We start from the raw sequence: 22,742 nt of genomic DNA on the forward strand, positions 1-22,742 counted from the left end.
AGTATTTCCTTAGAAAATGTATAACTCTGCAAAACATCTGTTACTGCAACCCTTAGTAAATCTGGAATAAAACTCTTATATGAAGCACTTCCTATTTTCTAAAGAGTCCATTACATTTTTCAGGTAATTTTATTGACCTTCTTGTGCTATCAAGGTTTTTCAGGTGGAAACATGTCCTTGTTCTTTTTTGTCTGCGTAGGCGGAAAATATGACCCCGTTCTTTTTCTCTGAAAGTTTTTTTGAATAAATAAAAAATATATCCTTATTTTTGAACGGACTAAAAGTATTTGCATTGCTAATAATTATAATCAGAGAAAAATAGTCTACAAAATATATAAAAACATTGAAATATTTATAAATCTAGACTTTGAGCTTGAAACTTCGGCATCTGGCTTCATGTGCCAACTTTAGTGGGAGTAACTCTTCCCACAAAAAAATCCACCTCAATAATATTTATGAACTATCTATGCGATAGTATAAATGGAAAAAAGATTGTTTGTAACGGTGTAAATAAAGTAGGGTTTATAAAGTGTTTTCCATTTATTTGGATAACACAAACTCCAATAGTGATTCGTAAGGGATATATCCATCAGCATTTTCACTGGGTGCGATCATTTTCTCAAGTTGTTCATCATTCATAGTATCTCCCATATTGACCAAAACCATTCGAAATTCACCTCCAAAAACCATTTTTGTTCCTTCACGATCAAAACATTTGAACATTTCAATCATATCATCATAGTTTGCAAGAGTCTTGCGTTTCTTGAATTGCTCGTAAATGCTAGCGAAAGTTGGGAAGTCGACACGAACTCCTTCTAAGCCAGAATCTTTGATGACTTTTTCGACGTCACAAGTAAGAGGGTTGAGTTTGAGGGATCGTAAAATATCAATAATTTGTGAATGACACACTTTGTCGTCTCCAACTTTGTCAAAGAGAGTGAAGGCATCCTATAACGAAAATATGTTTAACAGTTTATTTTTTCTCTAAACTTACCAGTAGGGGTTCAAGAAAACTTGCTCCTTTGTTAAAAGGAGAGATTCATACCGGGTGACCCACGAAAAAGTTCGGACGTTTCTCGGCGTCTTGAGGCCGAACAAATGTCCCAAAGTGCTCGGAATTTTGGTATTTAAAAAGTAGATATCCTAACTTAAAATTTGAGCTATCACTTTTTAAATTTGACGCACAAGTTCCCTAGTTATGAGCTTTTAAACTCAAAATTCACTTTTCGGAAAGTGTAAAAAACAGGTAAAAAAGGGGTATCAAATTAGGTATTTTTAGACGTTTTTGATATACAGTTTTTGAGAAAATTCCTTGAAAGTGCCAATTTTGATAAAAACTAGTCTTGGTTTAAACAAAAACTACTTTAAAAGGTGTTTTTAATAATCATTAATGTCATAAAACTCGTTAAATAAGTCAATTTATAAGAGATTTTCTAATTGATTGCATTAATTTAATACCTCTTTTTTACGTGTTTTTTACACTTTCCGAAAAGTGAATTTAGAGTTTAAAAGGTCATAAGTAGAGAACTAGTTGGTTAAATTTAAAAAGTGATAGCTCAAATTTTAAGTTAGGATATCTACTTTTTAAATACCAAAATTCCGAGCACTTTGGGACATTTGTTCGGCCTCAAGACGCCGAGAAACGTCCGAACTTTTTCGTGGGTCACCCGGTATATAAGACATAAATTTCAAAGCTGCGAGTCTCTTTCGAATTCATTTCACGTTCTCACAATAGTTTTGGCTATGCTCATCAGACACCGTAGGCTCAGCCAGAGGCTTATACCAAAATCTTTATCAATATCTGGTTTCGAAACCAGCTCCTGAAATGATTCATCTCCCTTCCCTTCACTTCAAATCAGATCTATTGTCCATTATCAAGATCGAGTGTCAGATACGAATATTTGATAAATTTGGAACCCTGTGAGAATGAAAAATTTTCTTATTTTCACCCTGAGAATTGTGTAAAATAACTAAAAGTCGACCCTGTCAGATACTCATCTTGAAACTTAATGAATTTCTGTCAGATAACTTCAGAGCCTAAAAAAGGGACCCTGACCAGCGGTACGTCCCGTAAGTGCCCTCCCCCAGGAAGAAAACATAGATAAAGACCCATAAACAAATCATAAATACTGACCCTCAATTCTTCCAATTGTTCATCAGTCAATGAGATTTGTTGTGTTTCAGCTGGTGGTGGTGGAGCCGCTTCTTTTGGTGCCTCTTCTTTTGGCGCCTCTACAGCCTTTGGTTTGGCTTCCTTCTTCTTGGGATCCTTCTTCTCTGGCATTTTGCAACACAAAGTTTCTCACTTCTGTTCAAACCTTTCTAACTCTCTTGAGTGCTACACCCAACTTCGAACTTAACAGACAAAACCAACAAACTTATTAACCCTTATACTGTAACCTGTCAAAACTACTACCTCAACAGACGGGGGTATCTTTCACCAAACTCTTAAGCTTTAACGTTATATTTTAACCCCCGTGACAGGAAATCAAATTTGGGTTTGGAATCAATAATGGAGACTCCAAATACTTAAGGAATGTGTTAGATGAAAAACAGACATTTTGAGAAAAAGACTTCTCAAAGATTTTTTGAAGTGATTATCCCAGATTTGAATGTCTGATTTTGTCTTTGGTTTTGTTTGATATTTTGGTGTTGTTTCTATTTTTGTCTTTTTGTCCAGATGTAGAACTCATACACACTGTTTCTGCTTTAATACTATATTGGTTGGAGCCACAGATCTGTAAAGCCCGAAGGGCTAGATTTGCGGCTTTTATCGAAAAGTGAAGCCTATGTTTGGAAGGATTTCCTACCAAAGTCACGTGACTAAAATATGCAATTTCACCGGTTTGAGAGATGTGAAATAGCGTTTACCGCCTATTTTTTTTTATCTCGCGCTCCGAAAACAATTAAAATGCTAGATCCTATCCATCGGCACGAAATTTAAAAAGTCAAATTTTTGCTTCACTTTTTTTTGCTGGAGAAAGCTTAAAGTTGCCTATCTAGCCCTTCGGGCTTTAAAGATATCTGTGGTTGGAACTCCTTCTTGATTTGGACGATATCCATCCCCGATTTTTTTTAGTCACCTAATATGAAATTTTTATTACTTCTTTTTGATTTTGGGCATGTAACAACATTTATTCAAATCACTGAAACTAATCTTTTACCAGAGTGAGTCTGTGATTTCGAGAAACCATACCACTGAGAAATAGAATACGTTATCAAAAATAAGCATGTCCTTTGCTAGTGAAAAAAGGTCAGATTTTCAGGCCAGATTTTCTTCAAACTGGTGTAAAAAAAGACACTGTGTCTATATATGGTGTGGAAATTCATAACGAAAGTTTGTCTAGTTTTTTAAATAACAAAAGTATACGGTACTGTTCAAAATTAACGAGCTTCGATTATTGAAATTACTAAAATTAGGTCATACGTAAAATACGAATTGTTTTTCTAAGCTAAATTACATTTAATTAATGAGCAATTATCTCTTTTGATGTTTCCTTCTGCTGTATTGGCATATAGAAAATGCTATAACAGATAGGGAAATAGTCAACAGTAAGCTTCGTCATCCTAATACAAATTACTCTACATTTTTTTATTAGAAATATCCCAACTTTTATAGCGACATTGATTCTTTTCTTTGGAACTCTAACAACCTCACAACCAAACCGTCTGCTGTTTCACACCAGACTGTATCTGACTCACGTATAACATACGGCAAATAATATTCAAATTTCCGTTGATATCGGGTTTGCTTGCAGGCAAACAACCGTCAGTAAACCTAACTTTAGATTGACGAAAAGTTTGGAAGTACAAAAATTGCCTGAAAACCATTGTCAGATGATTCATTTTCGAAACCTGTCTGTTCATCTCGAGAGTCATCATAATTTTTGGTTTCTTATAAAAAAAGATGAAACACTAACTGAAACAAGTGGTCGTTTGTATCGCATTTTCTGGTCATTAAAATATCTCTAGCGTTCCGTCTTTTTGATGAAAAGTGTCGAAAATTATGTTGGTTATGGAATTAACAAATTGATGTAATAGTACTGCACAAGAGTTTCACTTAAATAATTTCATGAAACCATATCTGATTGATGATTTCGAAAAAATGAGTATGAAATGGATGTTGGTTTTTCTTGTGCTGTTTTCTTTGTGGAATTTTAGGCCAGCAAATGCTAAAAGGTAAAATTCATTTTTTAATTCATTCGAAACGCCATTGAATTTTATTGTTCACTCTTAGAAAAGTTGAACCGAATTCTCGCATAAATTTTAACAAACTTTTACTGTCTTTTACAATTTCTCAGAATCTAAGAATTCTACTGACCTATGATATTTAGACGTACTGATATCTTTTTTTTTTATTAGTTACAACACACCATCTGCAAAACCGACAAAAGCAAAATGCTGGATACTGGTGAAGCGATATGGACCTGGGTAAGCACAAGATTACACAATATTACATGATCATTTGCCACATATTCCGATTAATACTTTGTTAAGTAAGAAATCATTAGTCATCAAATCTGGGTTAAAGTGGGGTTTCTACCCATTTTAAGGGGGTTAAAGTCATGTCAGGAAATGTACGGTCTTATATGTTCTCAAAATGATAAATCTTAACAAAGCCAGCTGTGTCAAAACAGCTAGGAAAAGCATTGCATTTTTTGTAGTATAGTGGCTTTAAAAAGGGTGTTTGCTAATATAAGTACAAAAAAAGTTTCATTTTTTTCTCCCAACATTCAGGACAAAGATAACAACATCAATCAGAAGCTTGTTAACATATTGTTGGCGAGCATACAAAATACGTCTTCCCACCACAAGAAGAAAGCCATCCGCTACAATTGTGAAGCCTTCATCAAAGCTACCTGCTAGAAACTCAACTACGCCTCCAAAGAAAACAACCAATATTAGAACCACCAAGAGAAAACTGAGACGAACGCCGATAAAACGTATGTATACTAGATAGATAGAATCTACATCTGACGTGGATATCCCAGTAATCTAGGACTTAAAGGCAGTCTATCGATTGTTCTCACGGGGTCTAAGGCCAGCGGCCTCGGCTGTCAGTGAACTGAACGGAACATTTGAAGGAGCGGGAATTCGAACAGTAGATCCCTAGTTTGTAACCCATCCTCTTTTGACCACTTGGATTTCACTCCTAGCTTCAAAATCATAGAGCCCTTAGCTTTTATAACAAATTTTCAAACACGGAACATGGAGTTGTTTATTTTTGTCAAAGTTGAAGTTGCTTATATAACCCTATGGAGCTCCGAGACAGATTCTTCTAATGGGCCTATTTGAAGAGATGCATGTTTCTTTTCTGGAGAAAATCATTTTTGAGTACTCGGCGTTATGTTTGTCACGCTTTGGGTGTCCCTTCTGTCACTAAATCATTTTAAGCCTTCAGTGTTTTCTCACAAATTCTAAGCTAAGTAAAGCACCTTGAGAAAAGAATATAGGGGGAAAGTAAATGTCAGAAATTTCTGACAACTAACTTTCTAAATGGAGGGTTCTCCAGTAATTTTGAACCGAGGCTTTGAACACGCTTGAATAAAGTATTTGCGTAATTTTTTCCAAGCAGAATAATAATTGTGCAGATATTAGTGGCGGATCTGAGGCGGGTTCAAAATTTATGGCGGGGAGTGTTTGTTTCATTCATATTCCTATATGGAAAGCAATATTTCCTCACAAATTTTGAACCTGTTTCAGATCTGCCACTTGATATGCAAGTACAACCATGACAATAATATTAAATCAACCACTTATATTCAAACACTAGCAAACACTATGTCCTGTCAACGTACATAGCACGTCCATCCAGCATGCCGCTTCGCCCATAATGTAGCATATTATTCTATGGCACTATATTTTTTACAGGAAGAACTACATCGTTTCCAGTGCGTCAAAAACAGAACGATGATTCAATAGAAGACCAGTCAAAAACAGTTCTTTACATTGGACTTGGAGTTGCATGTGGAGTTATCATTCTCCTTTGTACAATCCTTCTTATAATATTTTGCAAAATCAAGAAATTATGTTGCTGGAAAGTCACTCCACCAAAAGATAAACAAATTCCAACCATCCAACATCAGAAACCAAGTATCAAACAAAACAATAATTATGCGGAACTCAATATCTCCGGTGGAACTATAGATCGGTCGTACGCAACACTGAATGTAGACCGGGATAGGCTTTACACGGAAATCAACAACGGGCCTCCTGCTCAAAAAGGCAGTAAAGACAAGAGTTTGAACCATTACGAAATCATGTCTGATTCTATGAAAAATGTAAATAAACCTTCTCAAGAGAGTCATTATGAGATCCCGAATGACGGTATGAAAATTGTGACAAAGGAGGGACAGAAAATAGCGGTACGTTCGACTCCTCATCAACCAATCACATTGGATAATGGTGTCGAATATGCTGAATATGATGACAAAGACTATGACAATGATTATATTGATTTGACCAATAAATGATTTTTTACCGGACAATGTCCGAAAATTGGCATCAGAAATTGACACATTGAATAAACAACTCGTTTCATATAGATTTGTGATCGGAAGGTTTATTCATGATAAGTCTGTAAAATTAAATATTATAGAAAATATTGCCATTCTTTCTTATGGAATGAAACAGAAATTCGATAATTGACCTGTATTTATTAAATTAAATTTTTGAAATTTATTGTATAGTATTGTAAGCATTATTTTTTGAATTTATTTCTTTGTACAAAGTTTTCCTTAATTAATAACATGCTAATTATTTCTCGCTAAACCACATGCATTGAAATTTTTGTGCCTGCTGCTGACAGAAATTGGGGTACAGTAGACGTTGTAGAAGTAAATTTTTGGGTGCAGCAATGAGATGGAATTTTCTGGTAGTTGGGAACTCATACGCAAATTCTATTTACGGTTACATTTTAGCGTAAACCATATCCCAACTCACCTATAGAACCTTTCAAAAACAACAGCCGGCGTTCGAATTAATACGTTCGAACATTTGAAACAGGTTTTATCTGGCGTTTGAAACCTGTTTTATTTAGCTGTTCTCAAAAACACAAAGCAAACCAAACAAACCATCAAATCAAAACAAAAATATACCCAAAATGAGTTTAATTTTTTCACGAAACATTCAAAAAAAGCCTGAGTAGTCCAATACAACATTAGAAAAACGCTTGAATTTTTTGTCTCTTTTGTTCCTCCTTTGTTTGATACGCTTGGATGAATTCGAACACTTTAATGATCTCTCGAATTCAAAAATTCTAAGCACGCTGCTTTGAGAAAAATTAGGAGAATTGACATTGTTCCGGTAAAAGGTCACCAAAATCACTGATGTTTTTTAAGGAATGAATCGGAGGAAAATAGCAATTTCATATTTGATATTTTTACAAGAAGATACATGATTTGTTAGATGGAGGCATGACGTATTTTGGCCTCGGATTGATCGAATTTCGACACGATAAGTATCGGTTACGTAAAATATGGAAAATTTAAAGGACCATTTAGGACAGTCCCTTGAGGATCTTAAACACAAGAAGACTGAACAGAAGGGGTTTTATATTCCACGGCGTTATATCATGGCGGTATTGTTATTTTCAATTTGTATGCTTATGAACTGTCAACGGTCATGTTTGAGTGTTGCTATAGTAGCCATGTCAAGTACAACCAAATTTTGGGACGGAGACCAATGGGTAGACCAGGTATGCATCGCTCTTTTAACTGAAATGTAGAACCCAGAGCAGGTCGGTTTTCAAAGCAGACGAAGTCAATTATCATCTAAGTTCGATTTTTAGCTTGCACTGTATGTAAGGACCTGAATAGTCTAATTTTACGGCCGTTTAGTTAATAGAACCCAAATTCCTTTAGGCATTATTATTCTGATCTTTTAACTTTTATTCAACGGTTCAACCATTAAGTATTTCCAGTCTAGAAACTCTTATCATGGAATAGAATATTTTTATTTTTATTTTTTATGATTTATAGGAAGCAGAATTTGATTGGGATTCAGAAAAGAAAGGTAACATTTTTTGATAACGTTTATTGTAACCTCTGCTTGAATGACACCTTAACAGCGATTTTGGGACAATGATAGTAAATGGAGCTTGGCTAAATTCGTACATTTAACAGACCAGTTTGAAGAAATGTTAAGCTCAACCCTGCTTTAACGTTGATTCGATTTACAATCCCAGAATGCATTTTTATCTTATTTTTTCAGGCATGCTTTTGGGTGCATTCTTCTACGGATATTTTTTCACACAAATTCCAACTGGATACCTGTGTATGAAATTTGGCGGGAAAAACGTTTTGTTGTTCTCTATGGCGTCTGCATCTGTTATCCACGTGCTCATCCCGTTCATTGTCCGTTTCTCTGATTCGCTCTTCTTTGCATCACGTGTCTTACAAGGTTTGCTGTTGGTGAGTTGCTACATTTTTTTGATTCAGAGAAGCCCCAACTTCAATTCCTTGCTAAAGATTTAGTATTGCTAAAAAATGATCTCTTTATGATTGTCAGAGGATGATTTATTCGAAGTTTAAGTTATGATAAGAGATTGTTTTGAGCTTGCCCACTCTCCCAATGATTAGCCGTCAACTGAAGCATACATAATAGTTTTCTTTACTTTTGGCCCAGCCTGTACACGATTTTCATTTCACGTTGCATTGTTTATTTTTAGGGTTTTGTGTTACCTGGCAACCACTTTATGTGGGGGAAATGGGCTCCAATGAAAGAGAAAGCAAGCCTCGTCTCTATATCCGTCTCCGGTAAGTTTTCTTTTCCGCATTGATTTTTATTCAAGGAATTATATAATGCTTGCACTCCATGTTTATCTGTGATACCACTTATATTAGCTGAGTAGAACACTCAAGTCTGGTTAAACCCTGAACTGTGACATAATAGCGAGTTTAGGTATGGAGCTTTTCCTGGTCTTGCTCAACTGAGTACAACGCAAAATCAACACTTTTACCGTCCTCGATCTTGCGGGTCATAACTACTGATTGATCCGAATCGTTTTAGTAACTCCGCCATCCTCAAAAGGGTAGAGACATAAACTCACAAATGTGAGAGGTAAGTTTCCGAGGTAAATGCTTCCATCATTTCAAAAAATGGTTTGACGTCTTTTGAATTCATTTTCATTTTATTTCAATTTTCAGGTCTTTCATCAGGGATGCTGACTGCATATCCTATCTCCGGAATCCTTTCACAATACGGATTCGCTGGCGGCTGGCCGTCAGTGTTTTACGTAGTTGGTAAGATATTGACAAGTAGATGTTTTTGAGTTAAAATTATCCTTTATTCAAATTCCAATCACTGATGACGATGTAGGATGACTTTCGATAGGATGATTGATGATTTCAACAGGCCTCTAGATAACATGTTCTTTTATACGTGCAGTAGCTAAATGTTTACCTAAAAGTGACAGCAGTTTGTTGCGGATCTGAAGGGGGTGGGGGGGGGTTAAGGTCTTAGTTTCCTTATAATGAGTATTGCTTAAATCTATTGCTAAAATCATCTACAGCTAAAAACAACATTCATAGTCATAAATTTTGAACCCCTTCAGGTCTGCCACTGGCAGTAGCTATACCTAGCGGCCGTAGCATGAAGACAAGAGCATCCAGCTACGGTACGCAAGGTTGTGGGCTCGATCCCCAGCCGGGTTAAACCAAAGCTTTCCAAAATGTTACTTGATGCCTCTCTGCTTGAAGCTCAGCAATTAAAGAGATGGATCAAGGATAAGTGGAGAAATCCAGGAAAAGGAGTGGCGCCCTCCCCTACCTTCGGGTAGCCAGCTAGAGAAAAGGCGTATCATTTCAATTTTTGTTGACTATCTTTCTTTCAGGTGCTGGTGGATTCTTGTGGTGTTTTGCGTGGTACATCCTTGCAGCAGAAAGTCCTTTAGAACATAAAACGATAAGTAAACAAGAACTAGCATTGATGGATCAATTATCACAATATTCGTCCGAGGTGAGAAACTGTGCATCTCATTCCTTGGTCCCAGGGGGGGGGACTGGATTCAAAAACGACCGTGTGTGTGGCCAAAAATTAGGCCTTTAAAATTGGACCCTTACAGTGCAGAGAAAATTTGAAACATTTTCATGAAAATTTTTGATAATTTTTTGGTCAGATTTTTTTTCAAACATTACTTTGAGTGCCTTTTCCTCATCTTTGCTGATATCGACCCTTACAGTGTACTTTGGGAAGCTTGGAAAAACGACCCTAAAGGGCCGCACGTACGGTAGGTCGTTTACCTTGAGTGCCGCACCCCCGGGGGTCAAACCATATTATATAATTCATTGTTGTGCATTTTTTATAAGCAACCAACTTGCTAAGGCCCGAGGGCTCAAATTAGCAGACTTTTTTCATTATCTCTTAAAGTAAAAGCTTTTTAAATAATCAAACCATGGCAAACGATAGCCCTCTTGCTCCAACAACCATAAATATGGTATAATATCAGTAGGGTAATCAAAGAAATTTTTATAGAATTAGCTATAGCTAACCAACCCCTGGTCCTGACCTGGTCCTAGGCCTGGCCCGAAAATTTAAATGTATACGCCTCTTTTTATCGAAGGAAGAAACAAAAACTTCTTGAATTTGATTGCATCCATCATTATTTATCACTGTAAAAAATCACTTCCCAAACATATTGGATCAAATAAAATAACTAAGTTCAATAATCTTGAAAAGTTGTAAAACACAACGCCTTGTCTCCAATAACTAATCTTTTTGTTTTCTACAGGACGATGTGATTCCATGGTGTAGCATATTGAAGAACAAAGCTGTATTCGCCGTCATCATTGCCAATTTCACTTTTGATTTCAGTTATTATACCTTACTCATTACCATGCCCCTTTTCTTGAGGGATGTGCATAATTATGCTGTTGCCACGGTGAGATGCGATTTGTGATTCAGTGTTTACAAAAACTTTTTTCGGTCTTATTACGATTCGTAGAGGCCTACAATACATGTTTTTTTAAGAACAGTAAAACATTTTGAGGCCTTCGGATGTTATTAACTTTTTGAGCATAAAGACTAACTAGCTAATAGCCAAGGCTATGATGCGCCCGTAGCAATGTTTTTCTGGGAAACTGACGTCGGTTAGTGATAACCAAGGAAACAAAAAGCAGGAGGCCCAAATAATTACAGTTTCTGTAAACCATTTCAATGACATGTTAAATGAGTCAGAAAGTTGCAATAAAATTTGCTTTTTTAAGTTTTATTTATAAGAACTGCAAGGAAAATGTGTAAAAACAAAACAATATGACGTAATGTACTTAAATTGATACTGATCGACTGCAATCGATATTTAGTCATAATTGATTATTTATCAATCATAATCAATAATCGCACCATCTGGATTTTTGTCCATAATTTGTTGAAAAATACTTTGGTCTTACTTAAATCAAATTCCAGTAACACTTTATCATAATAAATGATCTAAAAGTTCATCAAACCACCCATTGTCTTCAATAGCAAATCGCAGTGGTGAAAAACTCAAACCCATGCATCAATCGCAATCGCAATTAATAACCACAAGAACTGGATTTTGTCCATAATTTGTTGAAAAATACTTTGGTCTTGCTTAATCAAATTCCAGTAACACTTTATCATAATAAATGATCCAAAAGTTCATCAAATCATCCATCGTCTTCAATATCAAATCGCAGTTTGGTGAAAAACTCCAAGGCGACAATCAAAAATATGTTCCGTTCGCGTCAGCCGACTGACCAACTTGGCAGACAAAAATTCCTAGTCAGACGAGTCAGAAAATTGTCGGAATTTTTCATCAAGCGAACGAATAAATATTAATAACTATATATACTTTGAAACCATTTTCCAAAAAAACCGACTAAATTTACTACCGACCGACCGACTCAATTTTAAGAAGATTTTTGACGCGAACGGAACATATTTTCGATTGCCGCCCAACCCATGCATCAATCAATCGCAATCACAATAATTAATAATCGCAACGTCTGGATTTTTGTCCATAATTTGTTGAAAAATACTTTGGTCTTACTTAATCAAATCCCAGTAACACTTTATGATAATAAATGATCTAAAAGTTCATCAAATCATCTATCGCATCATCGTCTTAAATATCAAATCGCAGCAGCGGTGAAAAAACTCCAATGCATCAATTGCAAATCGATAATCGCACCGTCTGGATTTTTGTCCATAATTTGTTGAAAGATACTTTCATCTTACTTAATGAAATTCCAGTATACGATCTAAAAGTTCATCGAATATTGTTCATCACATTATCGTCTTCAATTGCAGTAAAAGCCGCCATATTTGGTGAAAATTACTTCTCTCTTCTTCTTCATTACATTTACATAGGAAATGTATACGTTAGGATACTTCATCCAATAATCCATCCATAACTTTCTCCAAGCCCAACAGGAAAATATGTTTTTTATTGCAATCAACCATCGCATCATCATGGAATGTCATGGAATCATAACAACAAACCAAAACAAAGCAAAAAATAAGTCTCACTTTTGGTAAAAAATAGTTCATAAAAATCAACGAAAACTAGAGCAAATAAAGTCTTTACACGATGCAAAAAAGCATGTCCCTGATGCAAGAATTAATTTGCCAAGTTAGAGCTAATTCAAAAAGATGAAACTTGCAATGCCAGCATGCAAATGATCAAAAACACTATCGCTTCGGTAGCCATCTTGAATAACCTTTTAATGAATCCGATCGGAAGAAAGATAGGAAATCGGGGAAATACTACGAAAAGTAGTTTAATCGAGCAAGGCTCTTGTCTTTGTTAACATTAACATGCCTAAAAAAAACATAAAATAAAAAATGAATGATCGAGAACAAACATGAATAATCGAGCCGGAAAACTGAATCGTGAGATTTTCCCTAGGTACTCCTCATTAAGGCGCCTTTGACGGGCGCAAAAATATTCTTATCGTCCTTATTTCTCTAAGAAATCGGATGTTTTAGGGCCCTCAAAGTCTTATTTGTCTAAATATTCTTAACTTGTTCTTGATAGTTCGGCCACCCAAACCTTATGTTCCTATGTAGTTTGTTCTTATGAAAAAAAGTGTAGTATATTCTCTTTAAAGTGAAAGTCAGAATAAGTGAAAATATTGAATTTAGGTCTGAAAAGGAATTATGATAATTTCATAGACAAAATGATTGCTAAGAAGTTGAAATATAATTTCTTTCTTTTGATTTTTTAGACTGGTATGTTATCGGCGTTGCCATGGTTTTGTATGACGGTTATGATCACATTATGTGGATATGTTTCTGATAAATTACGTAGACATCTCAATGTGGGTCTCATCAGAAAACTCTTCTTCAATTCGGGTACGTTTAAGACATAAATATTTACTTTTACCCGTTTACCGTTTACTGATTGCTGCAACTGCTTGCTAGTTGTTTTGCAACTAAACCCTGAAAGACCTAGTACTGTGGATACTTACAGTGCTCAAAGTTCCTCCGTCATAGGGAAGTATAAAAAAGTTTTTTTTTCCGTTTTAATATTATGTGGAATTTAGCTAAATTTGAAGATCCTGTGTTAATTTGTTGTGTTAAATCACTTTCCTTCCCAGACGACTAAATTATTTCACAAGGCTAGTTCAATTACTGCATTACAAGAAACATTGACATATCTTATATCATCTTCTCTTTTAACAGGATCCATACTGTCCGGTGTTCTTTTGGTCATTTCCGGATATATTGTGTCATCATCCGGGACAGTTGCGGTCATGTGTCTTTCCGTTGCATTCTTCGGTTTTGCATTCAGTGGATTCATGGTCAACGCAATGGATGTTTCGCCGAAATACGGATCCACTATTATCGGGATATCAAACTCCTTAGCATCGGTAACCGGGTTCATCGGACCAGGAATGGTCGGTGTTATAACGAAAGAGGGAGTAAGTGATGTTATTGTATTACCACCGAATCGCAATGTAAATTCCTAGTCTCTGAGCAGATTCCGGTTTCTTCGCGCTGACATCTATTCACTCTAAAGGCTCTAAAGTTCAGTTAAAAGATCTACCCAAAATCAAACGTCAATTTTAAACATGAACATTAGAATCCAGTCGCTTTCGCTTTAAAGTAGAAAGCAATGTGATATTGATTGTTCTGGCTGAACAACCAAATCACGTCGTTATTTTTGCCACATCTCTTTAGCAAATTTGAAATAGTTGACCAAAAAATTCTAATTTTTGGCCTGAACTAAACACAAAGAAACCAACGATTTGGAAAACCGTTCTTCAAGTTTGTTTCAGTTAATAGTTTGGTGTAATATCAACTGCATATCCCAAGTTAGACCAAAATTTATTCTTATCAGCTTGCTGGATTTATATTTTGAATATGCTCGTTATGCAAGTTTGAAATTTCATAATATCCATTTCTTTTCTTTGTAGACGAATGACGAGTGGATCGTAATATTTTACATTCTGGCGACAGTTTCCATCACTGGTGGAATATTGTTTGCCATCCTTGGTTCTGGTGAAGCGCAACCATTTGTGGAAGAAGTTGGTGATGATTGCGATGCTGAATATGAGAGAATCGAGAAAGGTGAAGAAGATGAAAGGACTAGCCCTCCAAATGACGAGGTCAAAAATGATGAAATAGAAAAATGATATTATTATAGTTTAGAATTTTCCTGATCCTTTTTTATCCTTTCCTTTTTGAGGAAAGAAAGGAGCTTTATATTTTATTGTCGAGGGAAATCAGATTGGAATATCATGCTGACATGGTTTACACCCTCGTTAATTTCTTACTTTTAAAGGAATCGAATTATTTAAGATACTAAAGATATGTTTTGTAACAAAATTCTTGATATTTATGACGTAATCTTTTATACGGAAACACCCGGAAAACACCGGGCGTTACCACCAGTTTTTAAACTTAAACAATAACACTGTCAGTCAAGAACACCTTCAAATTAGACTATCATAGGCTGATTAGCCTATCATAGGCTATTTAGACTATTTTATATAAAAGCTATTTAGCCGAAAATCGATAAAAACCTCGATTTCTGACGAAATATAAATAGTCGCGTCTTCTCTAAGGAATACATGGCTTCTCATTGTCAGAGAAATGCTCATGACTTGCATCTTTTGATCTCATAATTTTTTATTTGACTTTGGGTCAATTTTGGTTTAGGAAATGTTCCACTTTTTGGTACTGCGCATGCGTGCGCATGCGCAGGGTAAGAAAATCGGGCTTTTTGTCGATTCAGCAGAACTTCATTATCAGAAAATTAGCCTATAATCATTTAGTTAGCTGATGGATAGTAAACTTATTCATATTTCTGTTTCCAAAATTGAATGTTATATCAGTTTAAGTGAAAAAGATTCTTTTGGCTTTTGGCAATGAAGTAATGGTGAAAAATAGACGCGACTATTTATATTTCGTCAGAAATCGAAGTTTTTATCGATTTTCGGCTAAAGAGCCTATATAAAATAGTCTATTTGAAGGTGTTCTTGACTGACTGGTGGCGAACGCTCAAATGTTTCGGTTGTTTTCTTAATATAAGATTTTGTCATACATATCAAGAATTCTTGTCTAATCTAGTTTTAAAGCAGACTAGACTGAAAAGACTTTGGAAAATCATTTCCTCTCACTAACAATTTACGTTTGTCATTTCAGGCATCCCTGAAACGCTTTATTGTTTCATAAAGTAATTCCAATAGTAATTTGTCCCGTGTAGCAATTTGAAATATAAGGTTTTACTTCAGAATTATCTATCAAAGTATTTACCATTAAGATGTATAAAATCAAGGTTTCTCCAATTAAAATTCTGGTTATAAAATTCCCTCTCAACTGCTATGATGTTTTTTGGAAATTATTGATACTATAAAGCATAATATTTTTTAGTTTTTTATCCAATAGTCTTATCGTAGTGTCATATTTTGGATATAGCATATGTTTAATATGATTTGTGGCAATTTTTTTGTCAAGACTTAGTAAACCTGTTTCGCTTTGAAGCGCCAATTGACTGGTTGCATACTCCTGTCGTGATTTCAAATATTTTATTTTCTGCTGTTTTTATTTTTGTGATGTAAATAACATTAGAACCTTATTTTTTGTTAAGAAAACCAAAGAAAATTGAAATATATTGTTTAGTTGCATTAGTCCATAATGAATGTAGTCAAGGCTTCATAAAACGATTTTGTATTCCCAATGGGAAAACGTGCATCAAACTTGGGAAGGAATTAAAAGAAAATCGAAACAAAAGGATTTGCCATACTTTCGGTATTTCATAGTAATAATAAAGTTACATAAATAAATAAAAACCCGGTATTAAAATTTTTCATATAATTATTTACAATGGTGGATATATACACAAATCAAATAAATAAATAAAATCCTAAATCAAATAATTCCTAACAAATAAGTCCTAATTCAAAATTTTTTGGGGGATAAATTATATAAAAACCAAGTTGAAAATTTTTTGTTTTGTTTTATATATACGGGCAGAGAATTAGTATTTTTCTATTGTTTTCGTCGCCTGCGACGCTTTTGTTTCTTATTTTTTCGTTTTTGTTTGATTTCTTGGTGACAACCTGTTTCATAAAGCATAGCGAGGGTTTCTGCTGAACTCTCTGCTGCACCAGCCTTCATTACGACGGTTTTTTCGATGCCGTCATTTATTAAGTCGGTCTTTTTGGTGGCAATTGTTGAAACAGGCTCATCTGGGACGTCGGCTTTATCGACAATCAGGTCGTTTTCTTTCAATGTGCCGTCAAAATTATAAGCAAGAAGGGCCTTCACATCACCCATAACGAATAGTAATTTTGTTTCTGATGGGTTTGAATTGATCTCAAATTTTTCTTCTTTTAGCTTGATGTCCATATCTTTTTCCTCACTGGGGATCTGGAAAAGAATTCTTAGAATACTTGAACTATTCTAGACTGTTTTTCTAAACATTCGTTTTATGCACTGTTTTCACCTTATTGGATAATTTTGGGAGGTACTTTTAAGTAGACAAAGGTTTGACGAAGCGGGACGGGTGGAAAATGATGATTTAGGCACTTCGGCCCCGTTGGACAGCTTTCGACCACGCTTTCTAAAAAAGTAGCCCATTTTGGCTAAAAATAAGGTGTAATTTCTGAGGTAAGGCCTCTTCAAGGATGGCCGGTCAGTATTTCTTCAGTAGTCTAAGATGATTAATAATCCCTTGGTGTAGTAATGGTTCGCGTGAATAAGAAATATTCCCCAATTTTAACCCTGTGATTTGCTTGAAAATCTCCCTTAAACTTGAGAGGACCAGGGTAAGGAGTGCATAAGAATAAAGAACTTACAACAACTGATGCCATTTCTTCTGCCAAAAGTTCTTCGATCATTACGTCCTTAGCCTGGAAATCACATAAAAGTATGTCGTATTTCTTGATGGTGTAGATTAATAGTAGTAAGTATTAAGCTTTGGTTTGTATGTTCTTACGATGTTCTTAATACGCTTAGTTTCTTTACTTAAAAACTAAAAATGGGTTAAAATCTGCTAAAATCAGTACTTGCCTTAGTAATCTCCGAGATGTGAGACTCAGATTGTTCTTAATCAGTTCTAAGGTTTGGACAATTTTCAGCCTCATTTTCTTATAAAAAACGTGTACTATGGGTTTTGTCACTGATTTTAAAACGTGTTTCGGTATTTCGGTGTTAGCGACCGCCTTCACGCCCCCCGTCCTATTTAACATGGCCAGGAAAATTCAACCTACTTGAGCTTCTCCAGTGAGACAATGAACAGCTTCTCTGAGCACATCATTTTCCTTTGTGATGCCAACTAATTCTGCTTCCATCCTGGCCTGGAAATTAAGAATCAAAGCAAATTGTCACTTATTTCAGCGTAAAAGATTTTAAGTTTTTAAATCATTCAGCAGATTTACACTGTGATCACAAATATATAACTGCTAAAAATTTCTCTTGAGGAAAGAATTGACGGTATCGTTGACACGATATCTTTCTTGCTCAGTTAGCTTCGAAAGGTTCCAAAAACCTCTTGTTTCTGTGTAAAAGGCGTATCGAAATTGGCGATTTTGATGCACCGGCCAAGCTGAAAAGATTAGGTTGCAAGTAAGCACTTACCATTTGGCGACACATTTCTTTCCCATACGCTGACCTCCACTCTTTGAATTCTCTTTTCTAATATAAAAATGTTTAGAATGATAATTGGTGCCATATAAACAAGAAGCAGCGTAATATGGTATGATAAGTTAGCAGTGGTTTGGGTTATTCCAGAAAAAAGTTGTACCGCTATGTTGAAGAGATCTTCTTTTAAAAAGGTGACCCCCTGGATTTTTTTCTCCCATTTCTTTGAACCACCCTGGATTTTCAACCCGATTTTACTGACCACCCTGGATTTTATCATTCAAAAAACCAGACCACCCTGGATTTTCTATTTTCCAGACCACTCTGAACGCCACACCTCCTCAACATAGGGGCTACAGACTATTTTTGGAATAGCCCTTTGCTTTTGTGTAAATTATTGAAAATGAAGACGGAAAATGAAAAAAAATACAAATTTAAATTTTTACCTGTTTTTTGTTTTTCAATTTTAAGCTGGTGATGAGCTCATCCAACCGAACTTTCTCTTTGTAAAGATCATTCTAAAAGTGGAAGATTTGGAACTATCAATACCCACTTAGTTACATACACCTTTCAACTCTTAAGGTGTGTCAAGACTGGGTTCGAATTTACTAAGATAGAATGACGTCAAAATGTCTGAAGTCTTTGCATTGACATTCTCGTCGACAAAGAATTTCGACATCATCTCCTTTTAAATTAATTACCAGTGTCCTTGAAAATTTGACAGCGCCAGAGGATTGTTGCATGAATTGATGGCTTTGAGAGTTTCCAGCAGTAAAACAATCTATTAAGTAGACCAGCTAAAATCGTCGTCAATTCAAAAATTCTGAAGAAATCCAAAGGAGAAAATCAAATATCGTACTTACATATTTTGAGTGAAGGACTTTAGTGTCTCTATTCATCTCTTCTATTTGTTCGAGAAGTTCAGCTTTCTGATGTTCTAAGTCAACCTATGATGAAAATATATCATTAAAAACGGTCTCGCCGAGGGGAGTACTAGTTTCGTAAGAGATAATGATGCACAAAATCATCCATAAATCTGTCGCCATCCCAGAATCATTCCTACCAAGTAGAGCAAGATATACAAACTGCATCCGTTTCCAACAAGTACATGGTCGCATTCTGGCCTACAGAAACTCATTTGTACCTTTCACTGTTAATCTTTGGAACGATTTAAAACCTGAACTTACTAATATTATTGAACTATCGTCTTTCAAATCAAAAGTTGAAAATTCTGACTAAACCAACGTAATTTTAACTTTAATTTATATTTATGTATACATTTTTGCATAAAATCAAACATTTAAATAATTTATTTTCAAACTTTCACAAACATAATATTTAAATATTTATATCAATTTTTACCCAATTAATTTAATTTATATAATTATTCGAATAATTATTATATAATTATTCGAATAATTATTATATAATTATTCGAATAATTATTATTTATTAATAATAATTATTCTCAGCATCTTTGTGCCTTAGTCTCAGCCTAATTCTAGTCTTCTTGAGCACCTTTGATAATAACTTCTAGCTACTTCAACTTAGCCTGCTAGAGTCTCTAATTTTTATGCATCAGTACTTACACTAGTTTAGCATTTTATCCCTGTTACATTTATGTAACTTATTAAATAAAATTTATTTTTAGCAATTGTTTGAATCGAGGACTCCCCCATTTCAAATTTTAGCCACTATTTTACAACCAGCTTTTCTTTATCTTTGCATATAAAACTCTTTTGTTTTTGTTTGGCGTCTTGCTGTGCACCTTCCTAGTTTTGCTGGTTGTTCTGCCACTACTTATACTCTAATTCAGCCTACTCTAGCCATTTCTCTAATTTAGCCTTCTCAAGCTATTTCTTTCTTCCGCAATAAAAAGTTTCTTTTAAAATATGGACCATACTTAATGAATTCAAGTACTACTTACACAGTAGCTGTGGACCTTCAAATCAGATTTGTGGGAACGACTGAGAAGCTTGTCCTGTAGATAGAGAACATAGAATTACGAATTGGGTAGTGTAGCATACTAGATGACTTATTCAAAAACAGTGGAAAACAAGCAAAGGGGCAAATTACGAACTAACATTACCCCGTAACAATTATCGTATTATCATATAACACCCTTATTACTGTATTACACTGATCATAAGCGACTCCTGTTGCTGATGTCAGTCTTAGTAAGAGCTCTGCTTTAAAAATGGTATGCATTTAAATATATTATTAGTACAGTATGATTAACTAATATTATAATTTGGTACCTTTTCTTGGCAGTCTTTCTGCAAATCGGAGATCTGTTCTTGAGCAGCTCTTAATTGATCCTCTAAATTGACAATTCTTTCATCTGCTATTTGACTCGAATTGTGAAGTTCACCCTGAAATTGGTTTGAGTTTCAAATTAACTTATAATAGTTCAAAGGGGTAAGGGTTATTGGACTTTTTGTTGTTGGCATCTGCTAAAGATCCAATTTCTTAGATTGAAAAGCAAATAACCACCCATTGAAAATACTTACATATTTTTCACATCCTTTTTTCATCATGGCTTTCAATTTCATATTTTCTTGCTCAAGAGATGAATTACGCTCCCTCAGCAGTACCTACAAAGAAAGTACACTCGAAAGTTATGCGAAATTGTCTCTGGAAAAATCTGTTTTTCTGCAGTCTGGATACGGGCGTGGTGAGTAGCAAATAAGTAGTCAAGCCAAAATTTGATTGGATTTATGTAAGCGTAGGAAGAATTTTTTTTGGTATGATCAGATCCTCTAACCAACTTTTCCTTTCACTCTAACACAGCTCCTATTTTAGCCTGTGACATGATTAATTAACAAACTAGTTTTCTAGTCTTCTATCATCCCAATAAGGGTCACAAAATTATCAAAAAATGGGGTTTTTCCTATTCTAGAAAAGCCCAAACAGAAAGAAAACTGTAACAGTTTAGTAACTTACAAATTCGTCATAACCAAGTCGGAAGTTTTGCTGCCATTGAGTTTCGCATCTTTTCAGCTCTTGGTTTTGTGTTGAAACAATTTGCTAAAAGTTAAAAGAAGATAATCCCTCAAAGGGGTACAAATTCATAGGTTAGTCGCCCAAAGGGGTACAATCTCATAGGTTAGTCGCTCAAAGGGGTACAAATTCATAGGTTAGTCGCTCAAAGGGTCTCAAAATCACTAAAGTCGATAATTTCCCTCTCAAAGGTCACAATTTTCTGGAAGACAAAAATTCTCTCAAACGGTCTCAAAAATGTCAAAATGTTTCTCGGGTCAATTTTCGATTTTGGCTTGGGACATACCTATCACCTCGCGAACCTAGTACCCAGGGGCTTTAAACAAGGATAGATAACTTACATATTGATCAGCAAGCATGTTGTAATTGGTTTTATACTCAAACATCTCATTCAGTTGACTTCGAAGTTGTTCTTTAACATACTCGTTTGCCTGTGTCATGAAAGGGACGAAAAAATATTGCTGATACGCTGTCCTTTTAATCTAGTGACACTCCCCCCATTTCCTACCACTGCTATTAGTGATTGTCTAAAAGCTGATCCAGTCTGAAGAAATTTCATTCTGATGTTTTAGTTTTGTTGAGTTTAAAGTTGCAAATGAGTTGAATCGCTTTGATGGGAAATAAAGCCTGTCATTTCTCAGCTGAAACGCGTGACTCGCAGTTAGTTTTCACAACACAAACGCCAGATGGAAACCCATCGCATGGGAAACAAAGCAAGCGCTAAACTCAATCCGTCATCTTAAAAATGGCGCCATAGTATAAGGAAGCCGTGGTTTTCTTATTCTATGGTGCAAATCTTAGAGCTTCACTTTTTTCTTCGAAGATTAGACTTTCGGGTTTAAACTTAATAGTTAGCCCTTATCTAGTCTGAATGATAGATGAGTTGGTACTCAGTGAGCCAGCCTACTTACGAACTTTAATGTATTTTATTACCTTCTGGCTTTCATTCAACCTTTGAACTTTCAATTGAAAATTCCGACAACTGATGCAACTCATCCGCTCTCTGCCAAATTTTGATCGTTTCACCAAAGGCTCCATAATTTGATTCATTTTCTTATTCCAAGAAAGATTTTCAAATAAATTTAACCGCGCAACCACTCACTGGTTTACCCTAAAATTTCTATATGCAGTATTTTCGAAAACATTTGATAGATAGACCATAGACTGAAGCCTGAAATGATTTTTTTTTTATTTGACGTCAATTCATTTCTTGACGTAAATCTTTTGCCATCGAAACCTTACGTTCTTATAGTTTGTTCTTATAAAAAAAAGTGTAATATGAGTGCCAGTTGCCTAATCCTGTCGTGTTAAGAAAACCAAGTTACTTGAGAACGCGAAAGAAAATTTAAATTTGTGTATTTTTATTTGACCATATACTACTGGGTGTACCAAAAAAGTGTATATGTTTTGAGCTTATAGCTGATGAAGAATTTTCTATAGAGGAAAGGTTTATCTAATATTTAATACTAATATCTAGTTATAGTTATCCACGACCATCAAAACCCTGAATTTACATCATATGAAATCCAGGGAAGAAGGTCGCTGTAGGAATAATACAGTGAAAAGGTTTGGCAGTAGCAAAAGTAGTGACACACGGACCGAAATAGACGTAGAATGGGGACGAAAATTTTGTATCGTATATAGTATCCCAAAAAAGTAAAAACAATCAATCACATCATTTTCCCTGCAACCAC

At 35.1% G+C, this 22,742-nt stretch overlaps 6 protein-coding genes across 6 annotated transcripts in view; 3 read left to right on the top strand and 3 right to left on the bottom strand.

Annotated features, from left to right (window-relative positions):
• The window catches only part of LOC136809399 (tetratricopeptide repeat protein 33-like), a 47,140-nt gene that overhangs the window by 7,500 nt on the left and 16,898 nt on the right, over positions 1 to 22,742 (top strand). The gene's annotated exons all lie outside the window — the stretch shown is intronic.
• On the bottom strand, positions 263 to 2,369 carry LOC136809379 (myosin light chain 6B-like). The gene is made up of 2 exons (XM_067065904.1): positions 2,135 to 2,369; positions 263 to 948 (listed from the first exon to the last, which is right to left on the bottom strand). The coding sequence occupies exons 1-2, from the start codon at positions 2,282 to 2,284 to the stop codon at positions 541 to 543; spliced, it is 558 nt and encodes a 185-aa protein (XP_066922005.1). The 5' UTR covers positions 2,285 to 2,369; the 3' UTR covers positions 263 to 540.
• On the top strand, positions 4,016 to 6,767 carry LOC136809551 (uncharacterized). The gene is made up of 4 exons (XM_067066090.1): positions 4,016 to 4,179; positions 4,363 to 4,431; positions 4,738 to 4,943; positions 5,872 to 6,767. Exons 1-4 carry the CDS (start codon positions 4,073 to 4,075, stop codon positions 6,471 to 6,473), a joined length of 984 nt encoding a protein of 327 aa, XP_066922191.1. The 5' UTR covers positions 4,016 to 4,072; the 3' UTR covers positions 6,474 to 6,767.
• LOC136809380 (vesicular glutamate transporter 1-like) lies at positions 7,261 to 14,693 on the top strand. Its single transcript, XM_067065905.1, has 10 exons — positions 7,261 to 7,696; positions 7,980 to 8,013; positions 8,212 to 8,411; positions 8,669 to 8,756; positions 9,147 to 9,242; positions 9,833 to 9,957; positions 10,730 to 10,879; positions 13,188 to 13,314; positions 13,645 to 13,883; positions 14,379 to 14,693. Exons 1-10 carry the CDS (start codon positions 7,478 to 7,480, stop codon positions 14,595 to 14,597), a joined length of 1,497 nt encoding a protein of 498 aa, XP_066922006.1. The 5' UTR covers positions 7,261 to 7,477; the 3' UTR covers positions 14,598 to 14,693.
• On the bottom strand, positions 16,259 to 22,173 carry LOC136809398 (paramyosin-like). The gene is made up of 12 exons (XM_067065925.1): positions 21,982 to 22,173; positions 21,390 to 21,479; positions 20,992 to 21,075; positions 20,559 to 20,642; positions 20,307 to 20,420; positions 19,976 to 20,029; positions 18,912 to 18,995; positions 18,495 to 18,566; positions 18,046 to 18,102; positions 17,679 to 17,765; positions 17,265 to 17,318; positions 16,259 to 16,836 (listed from the first exon to the last, which is right to left on the bottom strand). The coding sequence occupies exons 1-12, from the start codon at positions 22,096 to 22,098 to the stop codon at positions 16,456 to 16,458; spliced, it is 1,278 nt and encodes a 425-aa protein (XP_066922026.1). The 5' UTR covers positions 22,099 to 22,173; the 3' UTR covers positions 16,259 to 16,455.
• The window catches only part of LOC136809397 (sialin-like), a 151,809-nt gene continuing 145,964 nt past the window's right edge, over positions 16,898 to 22,742 (bottom strand). Inside the window, exon 10 of the mRNA XM_067065924.1 lies at positions 16,898 to 16,912. The gene's annotated coding sequence lies outside the window, so the exon portion shown is untranslated. The remainder of the gene's footprint in view (positions 16,913 to 22,742) is intronic.

This window comes from Clytia hemisphaerica, unplaced genomic scaffold (genome assembly GCF_902728285.1).
Source record: "Clytia hemisphaerica strain Z4C2 unplaced genomic scaffold, Clytia hemisphaerica genome assembly, whole genome shotgun sequence".
Lineage (NCBI taxonomy): Eukaryota > Metazoa > Cnidaria > Hydrozoa > Leptothecata > Clytiidae > Clytia > Clytia hemisphaerica.

What these genes read in the sequence shown, in the direction of transcription:
- LOC136809379 (XM_067065904.1), bottom strand. Translation starts at nt 2,284, where the DNA reads ATGCCAGAGAAGAAGGATCCCAAGAAGAAGGAAGCCAAACCAAAGGCT. An exon ending in AACAATTGGAAGAATTGAGG is followed by an intron (nt 949 to 2,134) that starts GTCAGTATTTAT and finishes TTTTCGTTATAG; the next exon opens with GATGCCTTCACTCTCTTTGA.
- LOC136809551 (XM_067066090.1), top strand. Translation starts at nt 4,073, where the DNA reads ATGAAACCATATCTGATTGATGATTTCGAAAAAATGAGTATGAAATGG. An exon ending in GTGAAGCGATATGGACCTGG is followed by an intron (nt 4,432 to 4,737) that starts GTAAGCACAAGA and finishes CCCAACATTCAG; the next exon opens with GACAAAGATAACAACATCAA. An exon ending in GAGACGAACGCCGATAAAAC is followed by an intron (nt 4,944 to 5,871) that starts GTATGTATACTA and finishes TATTTTTTACAG; the next exon opens with GAAGAACTACATCGTTTCCA.
- LOC136809380 (XM_067065905.1), top strand. Translation starts at nt 7,478, where the DNA reads ATGGAAAATTTAAAGGACCATTTAGGACAGTCCCTTGAGGATCTTAAA. An exon ending in GAGACCAATGGGTAGACCAG is followed by an intron (nt 7,697 to 7,979) that starts GTATGCATCGCT and finishes TATGATTTATAG; the next exon opens with GAAGCAGAATTTGATTGGGA. An exon ending in AAAACTCTTCTTCAATTCGG is followed by an intron (nt 13,315 to 13,644) that starts GTACGTTTAAGA and finishes CTCTTTTAACAG; the next exon opens with GATCCATACTGTCCGGTGTT.
- LOC136809398 (XM_067065925.1), bottom strand. Translation starts at nt 22,098, where the DNA reads ATGAATCAAATTATGGAGCCTTTGGTGAAACGATCAAAATTTGGCAGA. An exon ending in GACTTGGTTATGACGAATTT is followed by an intron (nt 20,643 to 20,991) that starts GTAAGTTACTAA and finishes CTTTCTTTGTAG; the next exon opens with GTACTGCTGAGGGAGCGTAA. An exon ending in AATTGAAAAACAAAAAACAG is followed by an intron (nt 18,103 to 18,494) that starts GTAAAAATTTAA and finishes TTTTTATATTAG; the next exon opens with AAAAGAGAATTCAAAGAGTG.